This window comes from Balaenoptera ricei, chromosome 2 (genome assembly GCF_028023285.1).
Source record: "Balaenoptera ricei isolate mBalRic1 chromosome 2, mBalRic1.hap2, whole genome shotgun sequence".
In the NCBI taxonomy this organism is placed as follows: Eukaryota; Metazoa; Chordata; class Mammalia; order Artiodactyla; family Balaenopteridae; genus Balaenoptera; species Balaenoptera ricei.
The window spans coordinates 142,625,636-142,643,809 of NC_082640.1; the positions used below are offsets into that span (position 1 = coordinate 142,625,636).

Below are 18,174 nucleotides of genomic sequence, written 5' to 3' on the forward strand. Positions count from 1 at the left end.
TCAGCTATTACCCAGCTAAATGCTACCAAACAAATACCATTTCTCTTGGAAGCATCATTACTTGTTGTAACAACCTTTTTGGAGCCATAGCTTTATTTTATTTTATTCCTGCCTTTTCCAAATATACACTTGTATTTAATTCTTCCCTCCTTTATCAGGACTCTTCCCAATAGGAAGTGATTCACTATTTCAATCATTCATTCATTAAACAAATATTTACCAAACACAGGGTAGATGCTAAGGAGGCAGTAGGGAGCAAACAGCAAAACAATTTAGTGCTCCTAGTCTGAGGTGTGTACCCACCTCACAGTTCATAATGGGAATGAAAGCAAGGCCAAGAACATGGAGCATCTCACCTAGCATCTCAGAAAACTGTGACCCAAGTCACTGTGCGAAGGCTTTGACGCTGAGAAGGGATTTAGGTAAAGTAAATGCAGAAGGGCTGAGAGTGCCTGAGATTCAGGCAGAAAAAGTAAACACGGTTAAAGCAAGCAAGCAAGCAAAACTCCCCAAAGAAGCACACACAGAAAGCTTCGCAGACTCTCCCTATCTTGGTCTGAGGAGTTAGCAGGTGAATCCGGTGAGAGGGCGGTGAACCCTGATCTCCAGCGGCTGCGGAAGGGACCGACTGGACGCTGCGGGGATGGAGGCCTCAGGTCAGGGTCCCACCCGCCGCTGTCCCGAGTCAGGCGTCTCCTCCGCTCCCTGGAACCGCGGCGCCCGGGTGTCCAGCGGGGCCGGGGACTCGCCCCGCCTCGTCCGCAGAGAGAGGCCGGGGGTGGCGGCCCCGCCCCGGGAAAGGCGGGCCTGGCCCGGCGTATTTGAGGCGCAGAGCCGGCCGCCGCCCAGCCACAACGACACCACCTCTGCCGAAGACACCCCCGCGGCGCGCGAGCTAGTGCCGAGGCGTCGGGTGAGTGGCGCGGGGCGCCGGGACGGGGGCGCGCACGGGCCTGCCGGCGGCTGAGCCTGGCAGGGCGAGGGCGCCCGGGCGCTGCTCGGTGCGCGGCCCCCTTTGGAGGGCTGGGCCGGAAGCGCGGCAGGGGCTTGACTTCCCGGGGGCCCGCGGGAGGGCGTCGCCGAGAAGGGAGAGCGGAGTCTGAGACTCGGGGAAAGTTAGCAACGCCTTACAAGGACTCACCTGCATTTACTCGCGGCGGACGGGTGTGTTACCCTCTGCGGCGACTGGGAGGCTCAGCTGCGGTGACTGGGAGGCTCAGTCCCGGCGTCGCGCCCTCCCGTCCGCGGCCGCCCGGGGCCGCCGGCGGTGAGCGGTGGGCGCGCGCGCATCACCCCAGCCGCCCGCTCCAGCTGGGCGGGAGGAAGCAGGTCCTCCTGCCCCCAGTCCACAGAGGGTACTGCTCCCGGACTCTGTCGGGCGGCTCCACGACCCCTGACTTGGCTGTCGACCCCTTGATCTTGCTGTGGGATGGGAATGAGCTCTGCTGCCAGGCCAACAGGGTCAGGGGCTGCAGCCTCTCTCTGGATGCTGATCCCGCAGAAAACGGTGCTGCCCCAAGGCTGAGTGGACATGTGCCCGGCTTGACAAAGACCGTACACCCTCAGTTTTTGCAAATCAGTGACTCATCCCTGTCCAGATTTGGGCATTAACGATCTCACATCTGTGCCGGGGATATGTGGGGTGTGGCAGAATGTTGGTCCCAGGGTGCAGAGGCCTAGCTGAGGCGGGGGTCGGGAGGCTTTTCAAACATGTTTGAGGATCTATTCTGGATTGTGAGTTGCTCAAATCAAAGCACTAAAATGCATGCACTTTGAGGAGTAGGAGCTCAGGGACACAGGGCTTGAGGTCGTGCCTTAGGCTTCATGCCCTCCCCTTAGCGATTCCTATTCCAGATAGCGTGGAATATTTGTAAAGTGACTCCTGGGAGTTGGGTTGCTGGGCAATGAGGACGGTTGGACCTCAGTGACCCAGTCTGTTTCTAGGATTCTGGAAAGGGAATGGAAGAAAGGCTCATTTAGTTCTGAAGAAAATGATAGCAATGAAAATTGACCTCTTGGCACAGAGCATGAGAGAAAATTTTCACCAGCTTCCAAAATTCTGACTCATTTGCCTCAAGTTTATAAAGTTTATCCTTCATACTAGGAAATTGTTTCCATAAAAGTTAAAGTTTAATAATAAAAATATATTGTTCCACAATAGTCTCCTTTTCAGACATTGATGTTGAATCCCTAGAGGAGAGTCTTTCATTCCTTTGATGGCTGTGCCTCATCCTTGATCTATGGGAGATTGGAGCTCTTTCCTAAGTTAATAATGTGTGGGCGTTATACTTAGAATCAGCATTTACTTCATATCCTTGGGAGAAGTTTGATAATGGGTCTTGAATGTTTTGAGCTTAGAAATATTAGGTGGTGCCTCACCAGGTTACATAAGAAGCAGAAAAGGAGGAGCATTGCTTGATAGATTGACCCCAAAAGCTAGTTGTTTTTTTTTTGTCAAGACATGCTTTTCTTTTGTAAGTCACCAATGCCTTTTTAATTTTTATTTATTTATTTAAATTTATTTATTTTTGGCTGTGTTGGGTCTTCGTTGCGGTGCATGGGCTTCTCATTGCTGTGGCTTCTCTTGTTGCGGAGCACGGGCTCTAGGTGTGCAGGCTTCAATAGTTGTGGCTCGCCTACTCTAGAGCGCAGGCTCAGTAGTTGTGGCGCACGGGCTTAGTTGCTCCCCGGCATATGGGATCTTCCCGGACCAGGGCTCGAACGCGTGTCCCCTGCATTGGCAGGCGGATTCTTAACCATTGTGCCACCAGGGAAGTCCAAAAGCTAGTTTTTAAAAAAATGGAATAGCAAATCTCACTCTGTTGAGGGGTCCTTAATCAATGACATTTTGCTATGCCACAGATATGCAGGAGTGCTTTATAAAGACTTTTTACTTACTGCTAGTGAGGTCAAAGGCCAATATTGGTCTCACCTATGATTTAGATACTGTTTGCCTAGAACCTTCATCAGCCAGACTCTAAATTTTAACTGTAATAGAGATATATATTCATATAGTAAAACTTGAGACTCTTATGTTACCTTAAATACCAGTTGGCTTGTCAACTTCATGTACCTGAGACTCATAGTAACTGATCTAAAACTAAGCCTCTCTTTCCTGTGATAGTTTGGGACACAGGCTTCTGCTGAGGACAGCTAGTTAACATTTTGTGTCTGGTGCCTGAATGGGTTCTTCTCATTAAATTCTGAGTGGTAAGCCTGCCAGGGCACTAATTCCAATTTGCTGCTGACTGAGTATCATGTGTTCTCTCTTGCCTGATGTTCAGCTTTTCCATAAGGGAAAAACAAATCAGTAACTGAGAGGCACAAAGTAATTTTACCTTCCTTGATGCTGAGGAACAATGATGAAAAAGAAATCCTAGTAAAGGACCAGTTTCCTTTATTCTAACCAGCATCATTGAATTTGGCTTTGGTAAGTGGGCGTTCCTCAAGGCCTGTTCCGTGTTTCAGTAAGGCCAGGACGTAGACTGCCTGTTCTGTGTTCTTTGGGGAGGAGTGTGGGCAGTGCTTGGGGTTCTGAGGAAATACGTTTGTGATCTACTTCCCTTACAGCTCGTATAAAAGTTGGGGCCCTTTGTGGGCAGAAATTTCAGAAGTGCTCCTGGGAACCCTGGCAACTGAATTAATTGCTACATGGGCCTAGAATAGCGTAGTACAGTGGATAGCCACTCTTTATTAAAGGGCAGAGCTGCAATTAACAGCCGATTAAAGTGGTCTGCGTTCTGACTCATGTCTAAATTCCTTATTCCAAAGCAATACTGAACTACTTCCTGTAGGTTTTTCCAAATGTGAAGACTCAGGTAGTAGTTTTTAAATGTTTTTGTCTTTGATGTAGTGTTTCTATCCTGGCTTTTCAAAATTCTCTGATTCTGGGAATGCCAGAGTTCACAAACCTATAGTACCTGTGGAGTGGGAAGATTTTTTAAATTTTACATTTGATTGTCTCTATAAGCTACTCCTCTAAAAAAAAAAAAAAGAAAAAGAAAAAGAAAGAAAATTTCCAGGCAAGTAGGGAAGATATTTATCCAAATAGATGTGTTTTTTTTTTAATTCTTTTTTGGTTCTTTTTTTCATTTTTCAGTTCTAAGGTTGCTAACCTTGATTTCAAAAGAATATTGGTTAGATAGAACCTGTTTCATCAGAGATCTGATGGTTGGGAGTTGACATAATCAAAACAATGCTTACCCAATTTTTGGAAAAGTAAGCTTTATCGGTTTAAATGTGGTTATAATTAGCAAAGTGACTGTGCAAAATGCCATCCTTGTATTCAATATCACTGCACACTGAGTCACCCAGCTAGTTTTCTGACAAAAACATGATCTCTTTTTTAATTTGTTTACAATTTCAGCATGTTTATGCAGTTCTGAATGTTTAAGCCAGAGAATTAATTTCTAAATGAAGTAACTAACACTTTCGAAGGACTATACTTTAAAATTTCAAAGTGTGAGGTTTTATACTAGTGTAAAATCAGCCTGAATTAGGAGTCAGGATGCTTGGACCCTGGTCCTTGGCCTGCCAATGACAGAATGACTTTGGGTCACCACGTTACCTCTCTGAGACTCAGTTTCCTCACCTTTAAAGTGAGGATATTAACTTTTCCCTGTCAATCTCATAAGATTATTATCAGAATCAAAATAGGTAAGGTATGTGTAAGTGCTTTGTAAACTGAAAAGCACCACAAAAATGCAGGGTGTCGTTATTCTAATGGGCTTGTCTAATGTGTCACAACACAATCCAAACTGTCATCCTTGGTGTTATGTGAAACACAGTAGAAATAAAATGGAATCTGCTTTGTTTCTTAAATTGTTTTGGGCTAGTTGGAAAATAAACTGAATATGCTTGAACAGAAACTTTGAAAAGAATAAATGTTACATTTTGGAAATGTAAATGTAAATGTCTTTGTGTGAGTTTCTGGTTATGATCAGCCTTTAAACACATCTAAGTTTAATTGGATTTATGTTAATAAGACACTTTATGAGGCCAATGGAACAGATTTAGCTAGTTTTAACAATTGAAACTACCTTTCTGTTTTTTATTGACCTGCATAGGTACATTTATGTGAGGATACATATGCTAATTAGCCTACACCAGTGGTTCTCAAACCAGGCACAATTTTGCCCTCTTCCCGCTTCCCCCAGGGTTATTTGGCAACGTCTTAAGACATTGTGCGTTATCACAATGGGGGGGAGGGGTGCTGCTGGCATCTTGTGTGTTGAAGCCAGGGATGCTGCTGCACATACTGCAGTGCACGGGACAGCCCCTCCCTACAGAGTATCCCGCCTGAAATGTCAGTGGTGTGAGGTTGGGAATAAGCCCGAACACAATGGCGATATTTAAAAGAAGTCAAAACACTTACAGTGTTATTGCTGAGGCTTTGGTACGTTGCCCAGGAGTGGAAGAAGAAGTTGTGTCATCAAAGGAACTAAGCTTTCTGCCCACTATGAACAACACAGCCAAAAATAAAAATTAATTAATTAATTAATTAAAATTATTTTTTTAAAAAAAGAGATGGGCCAAAAGAAAAAAAAATTCAGTGAAAGATAATATTTGCGTGTTATAAATAACAGCAGAGTAGGATAAAATATCTGGTGTATAAATAAAGCATACATTAAGTTCTAGGAGGAGGTCTGCCTGTTTGGTTTTTTTAACAATAAAATCTAATATTTTACATTTTTAGGACCTATCAAGTAGCCACCATTTACTCAATTATTATTAAAAAATATTTATTTATTTATTTATTTTTTTGGCTGTGTTGGGTCTTCGTTTCTGTGCGAGGGCTTTCTCTAGTTGCGGCGAGCGAGGGCCACTCTTCATCGCGGTGCGCGGGCCTCTCACTATCGCGGCCTCTCTTGTTGCGGAGCACAGGCTCCAGACGCGCAGGCTCAATAGTTGTGGCACACGGGCTTAGTTGCTCCGCAGCATGTGGGATCTTCCCAGACCAGGGCTCGAACCCGTGTCCCCTGCATTGGCAGGCAGATTCTCAACCACTGGGCCACCAGGAAAGCCCCAATTATTTTAAGAATAATAATTGAATAACTATCACAAATAGGCGACTTAAGGAAAAAGAGATACTGATTGTTAAAATCCAGGTAATTTTGGCCACAGCACCAGTGATCCTGAGCTGAGAAAACTCACCCAGGCCTGAGGAGTCCAAAGCTACCCTCCTCCCCTCACCACTAGAGAGCACCAGCGGCGGGAGCAGGTGTAAAGCATCCTGTTTGGATGGGGACTTGGCACAGGCGGAGGGGCAGGAGAAGCAAGAATGATGTCTCGGGGCCACCCTTTGAGGCAGCTTTGGGCAAGGCCAACCCTCTTTGGTAGCATCCTACCCAAAAATATTTTCCTCCACATTGTCTGACTCTTTTTTTTAACCTTAGTTGTTTGTTATACTGCCAGAGATTTCATTTGGAATAACAAGTATCTTTAAAAAAAAAAAAAAAGGGAATCATCTTGTGCCCGCCTTTCTTCTTTATTGCTCCACATCCCAATCTCACCTTTCCTTCAAGGTTTAGCTCAAGCAACACTGTCTCTTCCCGTTAGAAGTCACCTGTGACTTCCCACAGCATGCAGTCTGGCTCACAGCGTCCATCACTTGTGACCCCTTCTGGCCTCTGGACCCTTTGGCCATACATCTTGGTCGATTTCACCTTCAAACCCAGACAGGAGCCCCCCAGTGCCTGGCCCAGAGTAGGCATAAATGTGTACAAATGAAGGAATAAATCAACAGCAGCAACTAGGTCTTGGCGGGTGGGGCAGGGAAGGCAAGGATTGTCTTTCAAATCTCAGTAGGAAGAACCAACTGCTTCCTCACAAAAGCCAGAGGAGGGCGTGGGGCTGTTAGAGGGAACCGGTGGGCAGGTGGGTGAGATTAACTCACTGAACACTTTTTATGAGGTGGTAGATAAAGAACACAGGAAGGAAGGTGAAGGAGGACCAAAAACCCAGGACTGTTTACATTTGTTACCTAGGAAAGGGGCAGAGCATTTTATTCCCCCCTCTCCCACCTGCGTTGGATCGCCTGGTACTCCCAGGATTCAGGCCACAGGCTAGTGTGATTAGAGTTTAAAGGTATGAGTTAAATAGGGCGTGGTGATCCAGGTGGAGTGCATCTCCGCCCTTTGATGAGACATTTTTGTGGTTCCCCGCTAACGATTTCAGCGTATTTGAGGAATAGACTGGCTTGTGTTAGGAGAATGCCTGTACATTGACTAGACCTGCACAATGAGCTGTTTGTGATGTTAAATTCATACGGAAACCAGTGAAATCTTTTAGGATCAATAACCTGTGTTTGTTTGTTTGTTTTTTTCTCCTTTCAGGAAAATGGCAGACAGTTTTTCGGTAAGTGTTTTATGTCTGTTTTCCTACCCTAATATGTATACAGTCATGCAGGTTGAAGGTTGTTTGTTTTTTTTTTAACCACTCAAGTTTCCCTAACTCTCCCACCACGTGGCTTCCTCTGGCCTCACCCGTCCAATGAGGGCTTGTTAGCTGGAGTCTTGTTTTTCCAGCAACAGTTTTGGGAAGAAAGCCAGGCAGAGAGAGGCCTGGGCCTCACTAACAGTATCCCCTTTACCGAAGGCCTAGGACAGAAGTGGGTGGATTCCACTGGCAGGAGGTGAGAAACCAGCTGAACAAAGGGCAGTGTGGTACAGTCTGAGCATCCTGATTTTTTTTTTTTTTTTTAAATCCTGCAGTGCCCTCTAGTCCTCCTCCTTTCCCAAATGCTGGAGTAAGAAGCAGCGAAAATAAACTCCTATTAGCATGCTTATGTATTCTCAAATTCCTTAACAGAATGACTCACACCACCTACAGCCATGAGCTTGAGTTGTTTTCTAAATCCGGTTTACTTTCCATCATCATCCAGCCCTCTGTTTATCTCTCCCCCTCCCCCAGACCCCATGGGCTCCCTTCACAGCCTTACTCTGCTGCCCCGATACCAGGTCTGGAGTTGGGTTCCTGATGCACCAAAGGGTCAGACAATCCTGGCAGGTCATATTCAATCAACATAGAAGTTTTTACTGAGTATCTTCCATGTACCACCTAGCACTCTGCTAAATACTGTAGAAGTCAGAGAGGGAGAAGGCAGAGTCTCTTCCTGGAGAGAAAGGACACAAACCAACACTGGCACAGCGTCTTGCAGTCTATAAAGAGCCGTCCCAAATGCTGCCTCATCTGTTCGTCACAACAATCACATGAGATAGATCATTATGCCTGTTACACAGACAAAGACACTAAGTCCTATACAAGTGACATGATGGCTCCAAGAGTTTGGAGCTCTTGAAGGATGGCACTGGATTTCAAACCAAATCTTGTGATTCCACATCCCAGGCTCCTCTCTGTGTACAAGGCAGCTTCTCTGATACTAGCCTGGATGCCACTAAGTGGCGACTAGCCTGGTGCACCTGAAGTGCAGTAGACGTCCAGCAAAGGGAAGGCCAAGGCAACCAGCGCCAGCTTGGTGGAGGTTTTCCAGCCCAAATGCATCTTGATTTTTGTGATTATTTTTCTCATGTCAGTTAGAAAACATGTGCTTTTACATAGAGGATGGCTAGCTCCTGACTTTAGCAAATTACGAAAAGGCAACCCTTAATGATCTGAGATGATGGGAAGCAAGAATAAAATGATAAGGCATGTATAATCCTAAAGTCTAATTTTAGTCTTAGGAACTCAAAACTAATAGGTGGGGAAAATTTTATTGATATGAATTTCATATCTTCACCATATCACTCTAATTCTTAGATCACATATTCCTGAAAATTCTGTTGTTGTGAATGTCTTTCATCCTGTAATTGTTTATGTCTTTCTTTCCAGCTTAACGATGCCTTACCTGGGTCTGGAAACCCAAACCCTCAAGGGTGGCCTGGTGCATGGGGAAACCAGCCTGCCGGGGCAGGAGGCTACCCAGGAGCATCCTATCCTGGGGCCTACCCCGGACAGGCACCACCCGGCCCCTACCCTGGCCAGGGACCTCCTGGGGGTTACCCAGGCCAGGCACCTCCAGGGGCCTACCCTGGCCCAACTGCACCTGGTTATCCTGGACCAACTGCACCTGGTTATCCTGGCCCAACTGCACCTGGTTATCCTGGACCAGCTGCACCAGGTGCCTACCCCGGGCCTGGGGTCTACCCACCTCCTGGACAGCCAAGTGCTCCTGGAGCCTACCCTGCTGCTGGCCCTTACGGCAGCCCTTCTGGACCCCTGGTAAGATGGTGTTAGTCATTTCGTATGCTTGAATGTGATCAGGACAAAGCTAACGAAGCACGTGGCAATTGTCTGGAGCGGTGGTGCCATCACTTTGTAGTGCTCTGGCTGAGAGCTGGCTCTGGGTACTGACCTGCAAAGGGCTTCCGGGAGAACTGAAGCTTTAAACTCACTGCTTAGAGCCACTTTGCAAGGACCAGCCACAGTGTATGTTGGTCCAATAGAAAAAATTGTTGCTCATGTTGAGTTTAGTATGTGAACTGTTAGAGTAAGAGTAAAAAGAAGCTAATGCATCTTTTGAAGGCATCTGTAAAGCAGCTTTAATATAAATCAAGTTAAGATCATAGCAATGGGGGAAGTTTTGGTTATTATTATTAATAAACACCGAGTATATAACGTGTGCCAGCTGTGTGCTTCTACACGGATGATTTCATTCAACCCCATAAGCACCCTCTAAGATACTGTTATTATCCCCACTTTACAAATGAGGAAGTGGGGCAATAAAGAGTTATACAACCTTCCCATGGTCGTAGAGGGAACCTTTGGGGGAACCACGGTAATCGGGTTTTTAAAAACCTTCTAAAGATAATTTTGTGATCTAAGGATTAAATTTTCACTTACATTAAAACCCATTTTAATAAATGAATTCTAAGCATAAAACTCTGTGGGGCTCCAGACACATCTCAGACACAGACCCTTCCCTTCCAAATAGTGTAGTTGGGAGAAAAGATACAGATATGAGGAAAGAGTTCAATAGCAGTGTGGGATCAGCCCCTTTCAGGACTATGATGTCACAGGGCGCATTTGCTCTGCTTGTGGGTCAGCTTAGAGGAGAGCAGAGAGAGAGCACTGGGGGCATGGGAGGCGTTGAACAGGGCCTGGACCACAGGCAGGTAGACAGCTGAGACGGAGGATATGGAGGCTGTGGAAAGGAAGAGGCAGATGGGAGAGAGATCTCAGAGGAAGAACCCCAGCATCTAGTGGTTAAGTCTTAGGAGTCAGAGACGACTCTGGCTTTTCAAGGCTGGGCAAGGAGAGCACCAGGAGCTCAGGGTCAGCCCAAACCAGGAACTCAGGAAGGGGATTGGATGGGGGAGGGGCAGGGGAGACAATTCCAGTTCACACCTGTTGGATTTGTGGCACCAGTAGCAAATCCAGACGGGAGGAAGCACAGGACTAGTACAGATCAGACAGATCAGGGCTAGAGAGAAAAGACTTGGGTGATGGTTGAACCCAGGGGGAAACAATTTTACAGGAAAAAGAGAAGAGGCCAAGGACAGAGCATTGGGAATATTTACAGCGTCTTGAACATAGAAGGTCAATAAATATTTGTAAAATGAACTGGGGAAGGTATTAATTGGAAAGTGTCCATTCTACAAATAGCAAGTACCTGCCACATTCAAAGCACTCCTCAGGGCCTTGTGTGAGTGGAACATAGGGGGCCACAGAAGCCCAGAAGGTACCACAATGCCTGCCCACAGGGAGCAGAACAACCCAACAAAGAATGTTATATGACAAGGATCTTTCCAAAAAATAGGCCAAGTGGATGAGTTATAGATTGGGATGGACCTTGTCATGAGAGATACAGTGCTCCGAAAGGGAACGTGTTCTGCCTTTGGCACCAATTAACTGATGGCCTTATTCTCGATTATTAGCTGCAGTTGTGTAGGGAGACTTCTCTCTTCAGGCCCTGAAGATGGCTAAGGTAGGGTTATGTGTTATTCACACATATTAAAAGTGGTTGAACTTTAGCGATATCTTTTTCTTTCTTCCCTCAAGAAAACATGACTCTTTATTGATATATATATATATATATTTTTTATTCCCAGAATGTGCCTTATGACCTGCCTTTTTCTGGAGGAGTCATGCCTCGCATGCTGATAACAATCCTGGGCACAGTAAAGCCCAATGCAAACAGGTAAAGAGGAAAGTCAGCAAGTCTAACATATTTATTGATTGCTTTTGGAATAAAGGGTGATCTGTATTGAGTTTTGATAGAGTTTTTAAAACTGCACATTTAGAATCTTGGCTATACCATAGTTTGGGATTTTTCCATAAATCAATACGCATTCCCACCAAGAAGACAAGGTTTCTCTCACTAAATCTTGTGTTTCTCCCAGAACCAGAATAAAACAGAGTTCTACTTTGTGAGGACAAAGAGGAAGAGCAGGAAAACCCATTCTGTTGGTTCTTCTATGCAATGAAAGCCTTAGAGTTAAAGGAAAGTAGAGCCTTTGTAATGTAATGTTTGGCCATCCCCCCCCCCTCCACCTCTGAGCCATAGATTGTCTAAAAAACAAAGCCCATCAAAAATTAGGGTCAGGGACTTCCATGGTGGTTCAGTGGCTAAGACTCCATGCTCCCAAAGCAGGGGGCCGGGGTTTGATCCCTGGTCAGGGAACTAGATCCCACATGCCTCAACTAAGAGTTCACAGGTTACAACTAAAAAAGATCCCACACGCCACAGCTAAAAGATCCTGCATGTCGCAACGAAGATCCTGCGTGCCGCAACTAAGACCCGGTGCAGCCAAATAAATAAATAAATAAAAACTAGGGTCAAAGACAAAAAGATGCCTAGTTGATCTGAGAGCTTAAATATCATACCTCTCTGTCCTCATACTGGTACAAATCTCCCTGCAATTGTGCAGGTCTTGGTGCACTCTCAGATTTGTGAGCTTGGCCGCCATTTCTGTCTTCATAATGGGTGAAACAGCAGAGTCACAGATTCCCATGTTGTCGGCCTGGTCTACAGATGATAAGTGACAAGGTGGGGAACCCCAGTCTTCTGAGTAGACACTGTTTACTTAAAAGGTTTGAAAAGACTCTACAAGTTAAAGACTTTGTAAAAATAAATCAGCCTCTGCCATTGGTACTGGTTTGGTTGAGGTGAGCTCGGGGCGGGTAAGACTTTGAGCTCACTTAGGAAAATCCATGCTGATTTACGGGCTGCCCTGGGATGCCTGGCTCTGGTTATCACCACTGGTTATATTTATATATAATACAAGCAGGCTAGGGCTATCCTGAAGCTGTTCAGTATGTCTGTCCTTGAGGTTAGTAGTACTATTAAAGCTCCTAGATTAATTAATATCTGTTTCTGGGTCTTACAGACAGTACACAAAAGGTACAGATTCAAGCTGTGTACACAGGTTTATTTAAGAGTCTATAAACAGCCTCTGTGAGTGCCTGTCATCTCGATCCTCGTGAATCAGCAGGAGCAACCTCCTGTGTTACCAGGAGGTGGATTCAGATTCTGATCTGATCATTTCACATTCAGCTAACCAGTTCACTCCACCTCCAGCCAGCCTCCTCTGGTTCTCCGTGGTAGTCACTACCCTAAGCCAGCTCTTCCTTCCACACAGCCTATACCGCTTCTCTCAGCACAATACTTCCCTACACAATAAAGCTTGTCTCACAGCAAGTTACACAATATATATATCCTCTGCCTGTGTCCTTATCCATCTTGCCTCCCAAAATAACATAGGACCCAGCGCCCTGAGCCTCTGCAGACAGCACTCACGATTCGGTAATATCTGCTCTCCTCCTGCTGCAGCTGCTGTCACGCAGGACCACACTGGTATCTTTGCCTTATTTATGACTGTTGCACTAAAAAGGTTAGTTCCAATAACAATAGAGATGTCGACTAAGACTGTGGCAGGTCAAAACCAATTTTGGTTGAAATGATTAAGGTGGTAGTACACTGAGAAATGTATTTTCTTTGATCTGCAAAATCTATGTGAGGAATTACATGAAAGAAAAAAATCCTTACGGTGGTAGAGTTGACAATTATCTTCCTTTTCACTGCTGAGAAAATACAGGCATTGCATAGTCAAATACAAATTCTATTGCCATTTGACCATATTGGTCCTTTCCCTGTGAATTTAATCATTGGTAGTTGTGTATGTGTCTGTTACTGGGTGAATGAAATACCCAAGGAATCATTGTTAGTAGGTCTAGAAAGCAGACCTTGCTTTTTTTTTTTTACTCAATTGAATTTTCTTTTTCTAAAAATTTATTTTTATTTATTTATTTTTGGCTGCATTGGGTCTTTGTTGCTGCGCACAGGCTTTCTCTAGTTGTGGTGAGTGGGGGTTACTCTTCGTTGCGGTGCACAAGCTTCTCATTGTGGTGGTTTCTCTCGTTGCGGAGCACAGGCTCCAGGCGCGTAGGCTTCAGTAGTTGTGGCACATGGGCTTCAGTAGTTGTGGCTCACGGGCTCTAGAGCGCAGGCTCAGTAGTTGTGGTGCACGGGCTTAGTTGCTCCGCGGCATGTGGTATCTTCCCGGACCAGGGCTCGAAACTGTGTCCCCTGCATTGGCAGGTGGATTCTTAACCACTGCACCACCAGGGAAGCCCGCAGACCTTGCTTTAAAACAAGAGCACCAGCTGCTTCTGAGGTTAGCGCTCTGGGGAGCACACTTTGAGAAACTGTGGGGTAGGGGTAATACTTTAACAGCCAGATAACTTGTGTTTGTATTAACATCCAAGGAGAGGGAATAGGGTAGAAAGTTTATCCAGCACCTCCATTAATTCCACTTCACATCATGGAATGTTTAGTACATTTATTATTATGACTTTACAACTTAGCAATAGGATACTGAATATTAACTATGTTTTCTCATTCTTGCTATTTTAGGACTAGGTTTTTGGTTAACAATGAGGAAGCCAGGTATTTGATAGCACTTTTTTATGTGACTGCCTTACTTTTAACAGGGATTAAAAGTAACCTGGCAGGGAAGGAAAAAGGTAGCCATCATTTCCACAATGTCAGGTATAAAGTGCCCTCAAAGTGGCCCCAAATCTCTACAAGGAAACCTTGACCCTTTTTTTGTTTGTTTGTTTGTTTTATTTTTGGCTGCACTGGGTATTCGTCGCTGCGTGCGGGCTTTCTCTAGTTGCGGCGAGCAGAGACCACTCTTAATTGCGGTGCGCGGGCTTCTCATTGCGGTGGCTTCTCTTGTTGCGGAGCACGGGCTCTAGGCACCCGTAGTTGTGGCTCGCGGGCTGCAGAGCGCAGGCTCAGTAGTTGTGGCGCACGGGCTTAGTTGCTCCGCGGCACGTGGGATCTTCCTGGACCAGGGCTCGAACCCGTGTCCCCTGCATTGGCAGGCGTATTCTTAACCACTGCACCACCAGGGAAAAAAAATGGAACGCTTCATGAATTTGCATGTCATCCTTGCGCAGCGGCCATGCTAATCTTCTCTGTATTGTTCCAATTTTAGTATATGTGCTGCCAAAGCGAGCACACCTTGACTGTTTTTATGTGTAGAGAGTAAAAAGGGAATTATAGCTGAATAGAAGGATATGACCAAAGACAACGAGGCCAAAAAACTCAACACATATCGTCTTGTTTACTTTGAGATACTGTGGTAGTACATCGAATACAGTAGTCCCCCCTTATCTGAGGTTTCGCTTTCCACGATTTCAGTTACCCAGGGTCAATCGCGGTCTGAAAATATTAAATGGAAAATCCCAGAAATAAGCAATTCATAAGTTTTAAGTTGCCACCGTTGTGAGCAGCATAGTGAAATCTCACGCTGTCCAGCCCCATCCTGCCTGCCCAGTATGTGAAATCATCCCTTTGTGCAGCATATTTGGCCTATTAGTCACTTAGTAGCTGTCTCAGTTATCAGATCCACTGTCATGGTACCCTGGTGTTTGTGTTCAAGTAACCCTTATTTTACTTAATAATGACCCCAAAAGCAAGAGTAGTGATGCTGGCAATTCATATATGCCAAAGAGAAGCTATAAAAGGCTCTTTTTAAGTGAAAAGGGGAAGGTTCTTGACTTAATGGAAAGAAAAAAAGTTGTATGCTGAGGTTGCTAAGATCTATAGTAAGTACAAATCTTCTGTCCATGAAATTGTGAGAAAGGAAAAAGAAACTCATGCTAGTTTTTTTTTTCCTGTCATACCTCAAACTGCAAAAGTTACAGCCCCAGTGCATAAGTGCTTAGTTCAGATTAAAGGCATTAAATGTGTACAATATTTTGAGAGAGACCACATTCACATGACTTTTACAACAGTATATTGCTGTAATTGTTCTATTTTATTATTAATCTCTTACTGTACCTAATTTATAAATTAAACTTTCTCATAGGTATACATGTATAGGAAAAAAGTGTGCGTGGATAGCTAGCTAGCCAGCTAGCTAGCTAGCTAGCTAAATATTTGATTCGGTACTATCCATGGTTTCAGGCATCCACTGGGGTCTTAGAACATACCCTCTGCACATGAAGTGGAACTACTATACTTGGCCCAGTATACTTTCCAGTTTGAACCCATTCTCTGGTTTATTTGCTTTGTTTAGAAATTTTTCCTGTATTTTATAAATGATTTGCTCTTTAGAAAATTGTATGTTCTTCACTTGATACAAATGTACAACTTAAATAATTTTACTAACTCTGGCTTTGGTTTAAAACAGACTTGCTTTAGATTTCAAGACAGGGAATGATGTCGCCTTCCATTTTAACCCACGCTTCAATGAGGACAACAGGAGAGTCATCGTTTGTAATTCGAAGCTGAATAATAACTGGGGGAAGGAAGAAAGACAGACGGTTTTCCCATTTGAAAGTGGTAAACCTTTCAAAGTAAGTTATTGCTACTGTTATATATTGATAATGTATATTTCTCATGGGGAATCACTCTTAAACCACAATGCACGGGAAATGAATTTTCATCAGCTGTCCTGGGACACCTAACCAGTACATCTGCTCTCCATACCAGGGGACTGGTCTCGGAAATAGTGGCACTCTCCCCAACTCCATTCAGGCACCTTACCATCACCCGTTACCACCCTTCTGAGTTTAAGCTTTTCTGGAAGTGAGAAAAATAGCATCTTTAATAAAAAAAGGCAGAAAGTCTTTATGGTACAGTTGGGCTGAGACTTAATTCCTCAAAACAACATAGTTAGCATGGCAATCAAAACGAAATTTTTATTGGATTTCCCTGGCGGTCCAGTGGTTAAGACTCCGTGCTTCCAATGCAGGGGGCATGGGTTCAATCCCTGGTTGGGGAACTAAGATCCCACATGCTGTGTGGCGTGGTCAAAAAAAAAAACCTAAAATTTTTAAATTCTAAAAGTAATACATACTTGTTTTATGAAAAGAAAAATTTATAGATTTTTTTAATTAACTAAAAAGTCCTCCATCCTTTACCACTTCCCCCATCCTCACAAAGGTTGCAACTTGAGTATCTTTCCAGGGTTTTCTATGACAAGCAACACACTTTTTATTTTTAAGCACTGCTTCAATAAATATTTATTAGGTCCACAGTATCGGGTAAGGGTTGACTATAGAGTGGGTTATAAAACAGCTAGATCGCCAGCTCCTCAGGGGCAGGGTCTAACAGGGACTATATTCTACATTTGGTGGACATCTTTCCTTGTGAGAACATTGCCACCTAATAGTACTTCATTGTTCAGATGTGTAATAATTCAGCCAGTACCCTACTGGTGAAAATTTGGAGTATGGAAATATTCCAAATAAATAAAACCGGGAAAGTTCTATTTATTTTACTAAAATACTGTGATAGCTATCCTTATAAATCTTTGCTTCCTAGAATAACTTTACTCAAAGAATATACATGTTTAAAATTTAGATAAGGATATTGCCAAAGTGCTGCTTCCAAAAGGATGTAAGGATTAACACATCCTCTAACTACTGGGAGAGTCTGTTTCCCCTACTCTTGCCAAAACTGGTTATTATCAATCTTCATAACATTTGCCACTCTAAGTAGAGGATTCCTATTTTAGCATTTATTTTTAGTTTTAGTTTTAGGTGTTTGAGGCCATACAAAAACTTTAAGTTTTTATGTAGATAAATTATTAATCTTTTCCTCTGTGGCTTCAACTATATATCCTTCTAACAATTTTATCATTTTGTTTTGTTTAAATCTTGAATAAGTTGGAGTTTATCTTTGCTGTAAAGTTACTTTTTCTGACTTTAATTAGTTCTACAATTGATCATAAAGGTGAAATGCTGGACATCTTGAGCTCAGGCCAGACTGGTTTTGAAATGAATGGGCATTCCTAACAGTTTTGTGTACGTGCCATTTCAGATACAAGTCCTGGTTGAAGCTGACCACTTCAAGGTTGCGGTCAATGACGCTCACTTGTTGCAGTACAGTCATCGGGTGAAAAATCTCAGGGAAATCAGCAAACTGGGAATTTCTGGTGACATAAATCTCACCAGTGCTTCGCACACCATGATATAAAGGGGCAGATACTTTTTAAAGAAATGAAATTGAACGTAAACCTTACACATTTAAAAGTTTCATGTTTACTATGAGTGAAAAATTTTACCTTTATTCATCAGTGTCCTTCTTGCAAATCATCCATTTAATAAAGAGTTACCTGTCTTTGTATGTCATTTAATTGGGTCAGTTTATTCTTGATAATGCGCAGTGGACTCAATGGAAAAGGACTCAATGGAAAAAGAAATATGTAGCAATGTTAATACTGCATTAGGGTCTCCCAAAGTTTTCAATATTTGCTAAACTATTTTTTAAAAAGGAGGGACTTCCCTGGCGGTGCAGTGGTTAAGACTTCGCCTTCCAATGCAGGAAGTGCGGGTTCGATCCCTGGTCAGGGAGCTAAGATCCCACATGGCTCATGGCCAAAAAACATAAAACAGAAGCAATATTGTAACAAATTCAATAAAGACAAAAAAAAAAAAGTAAATAGGAGTAAATACTACCCCCAAATTAACCTCTCCAACAGATGCTACAAAGAAATCGTTCTATTTTCTTACTGCAGGAAACATAATATATTCAGGAAATGAGAAAAGCAGAAAGAAAAAGTTTACATATAGAAGATCCATAGACAATTACTGTTAGCTTTCTGGTATATTTCTCTGGACTCCTTTTAACTATTTCATCTCTCTAAACTATACTTCACTGCTTTCAAATCAGTAATTGATACCAATATCAGACAATCTTCCCGTGGGTTCTTTTGGTTTTAT

General features: G+C 43.8%; 1 protein-coding gene and 1 non-coding gene across 2 annotated transcripts; one reads left to right on the plus strand and one right to left on the minus strand.

The window, feature by feature from the left end:
- The first annotated feature begins 813 nt into the window (after positions 1-813).
- Positions 814-17,583, plus strand: LGALS3 (galectin 3). Its single transcript, XM_059914276.1, has 6 exons — positions 814-913; positions 7,335-7,356; positions 8,830-9,219; positions 11,049-11,137; positions 15,639-15,804; positions 17,273-17,583. The coding sequence occupies exons 2-6, from the start codon at positions 7,339-7,341 to the stop codon at positions 17,426-17,428; spliced, it is 819 nt and encodes a 272-aa protein (XP_059770259.1). The 5' UTR covers positions 814-913; positions 7,335-7,338; the 3' UTR covers positions 17,429-17,583.
- Positions 14,356-14,462, minus strand: LOC132361854 (U6 spliceosomal RNA). The gene has a single exon (XR_009502119.1). It is a non-coding gene; the product is annotated as a U6 spliceosomal RNA (small nuclear RNA).
- Positions 17,584-18,174: the final 591 nt, after the last annotated feature.

What these genes read in the sequence shown, in the direction of transcription:
- LGALS3 (XM_059914276.1), top strand. An exon ending in GCAGCCCTTCTGGACCCCTG is followed by an intron (nt 9,220 to 11,048) that starts GTAAGATGGTGT and finishes TTTTATTCCCAG; the next exon opens with AATGTGCCTTATGACCTGCC. An exon ending in GTAAAGCCCAATGCAAACAG is followed by an intron (nt 11,138 to 15,638) that starts GTAAAGAGGAAA and finishes GGTTTAAAACAG; the next exon opens with ACTTGCTTTAGATTTCAAGA.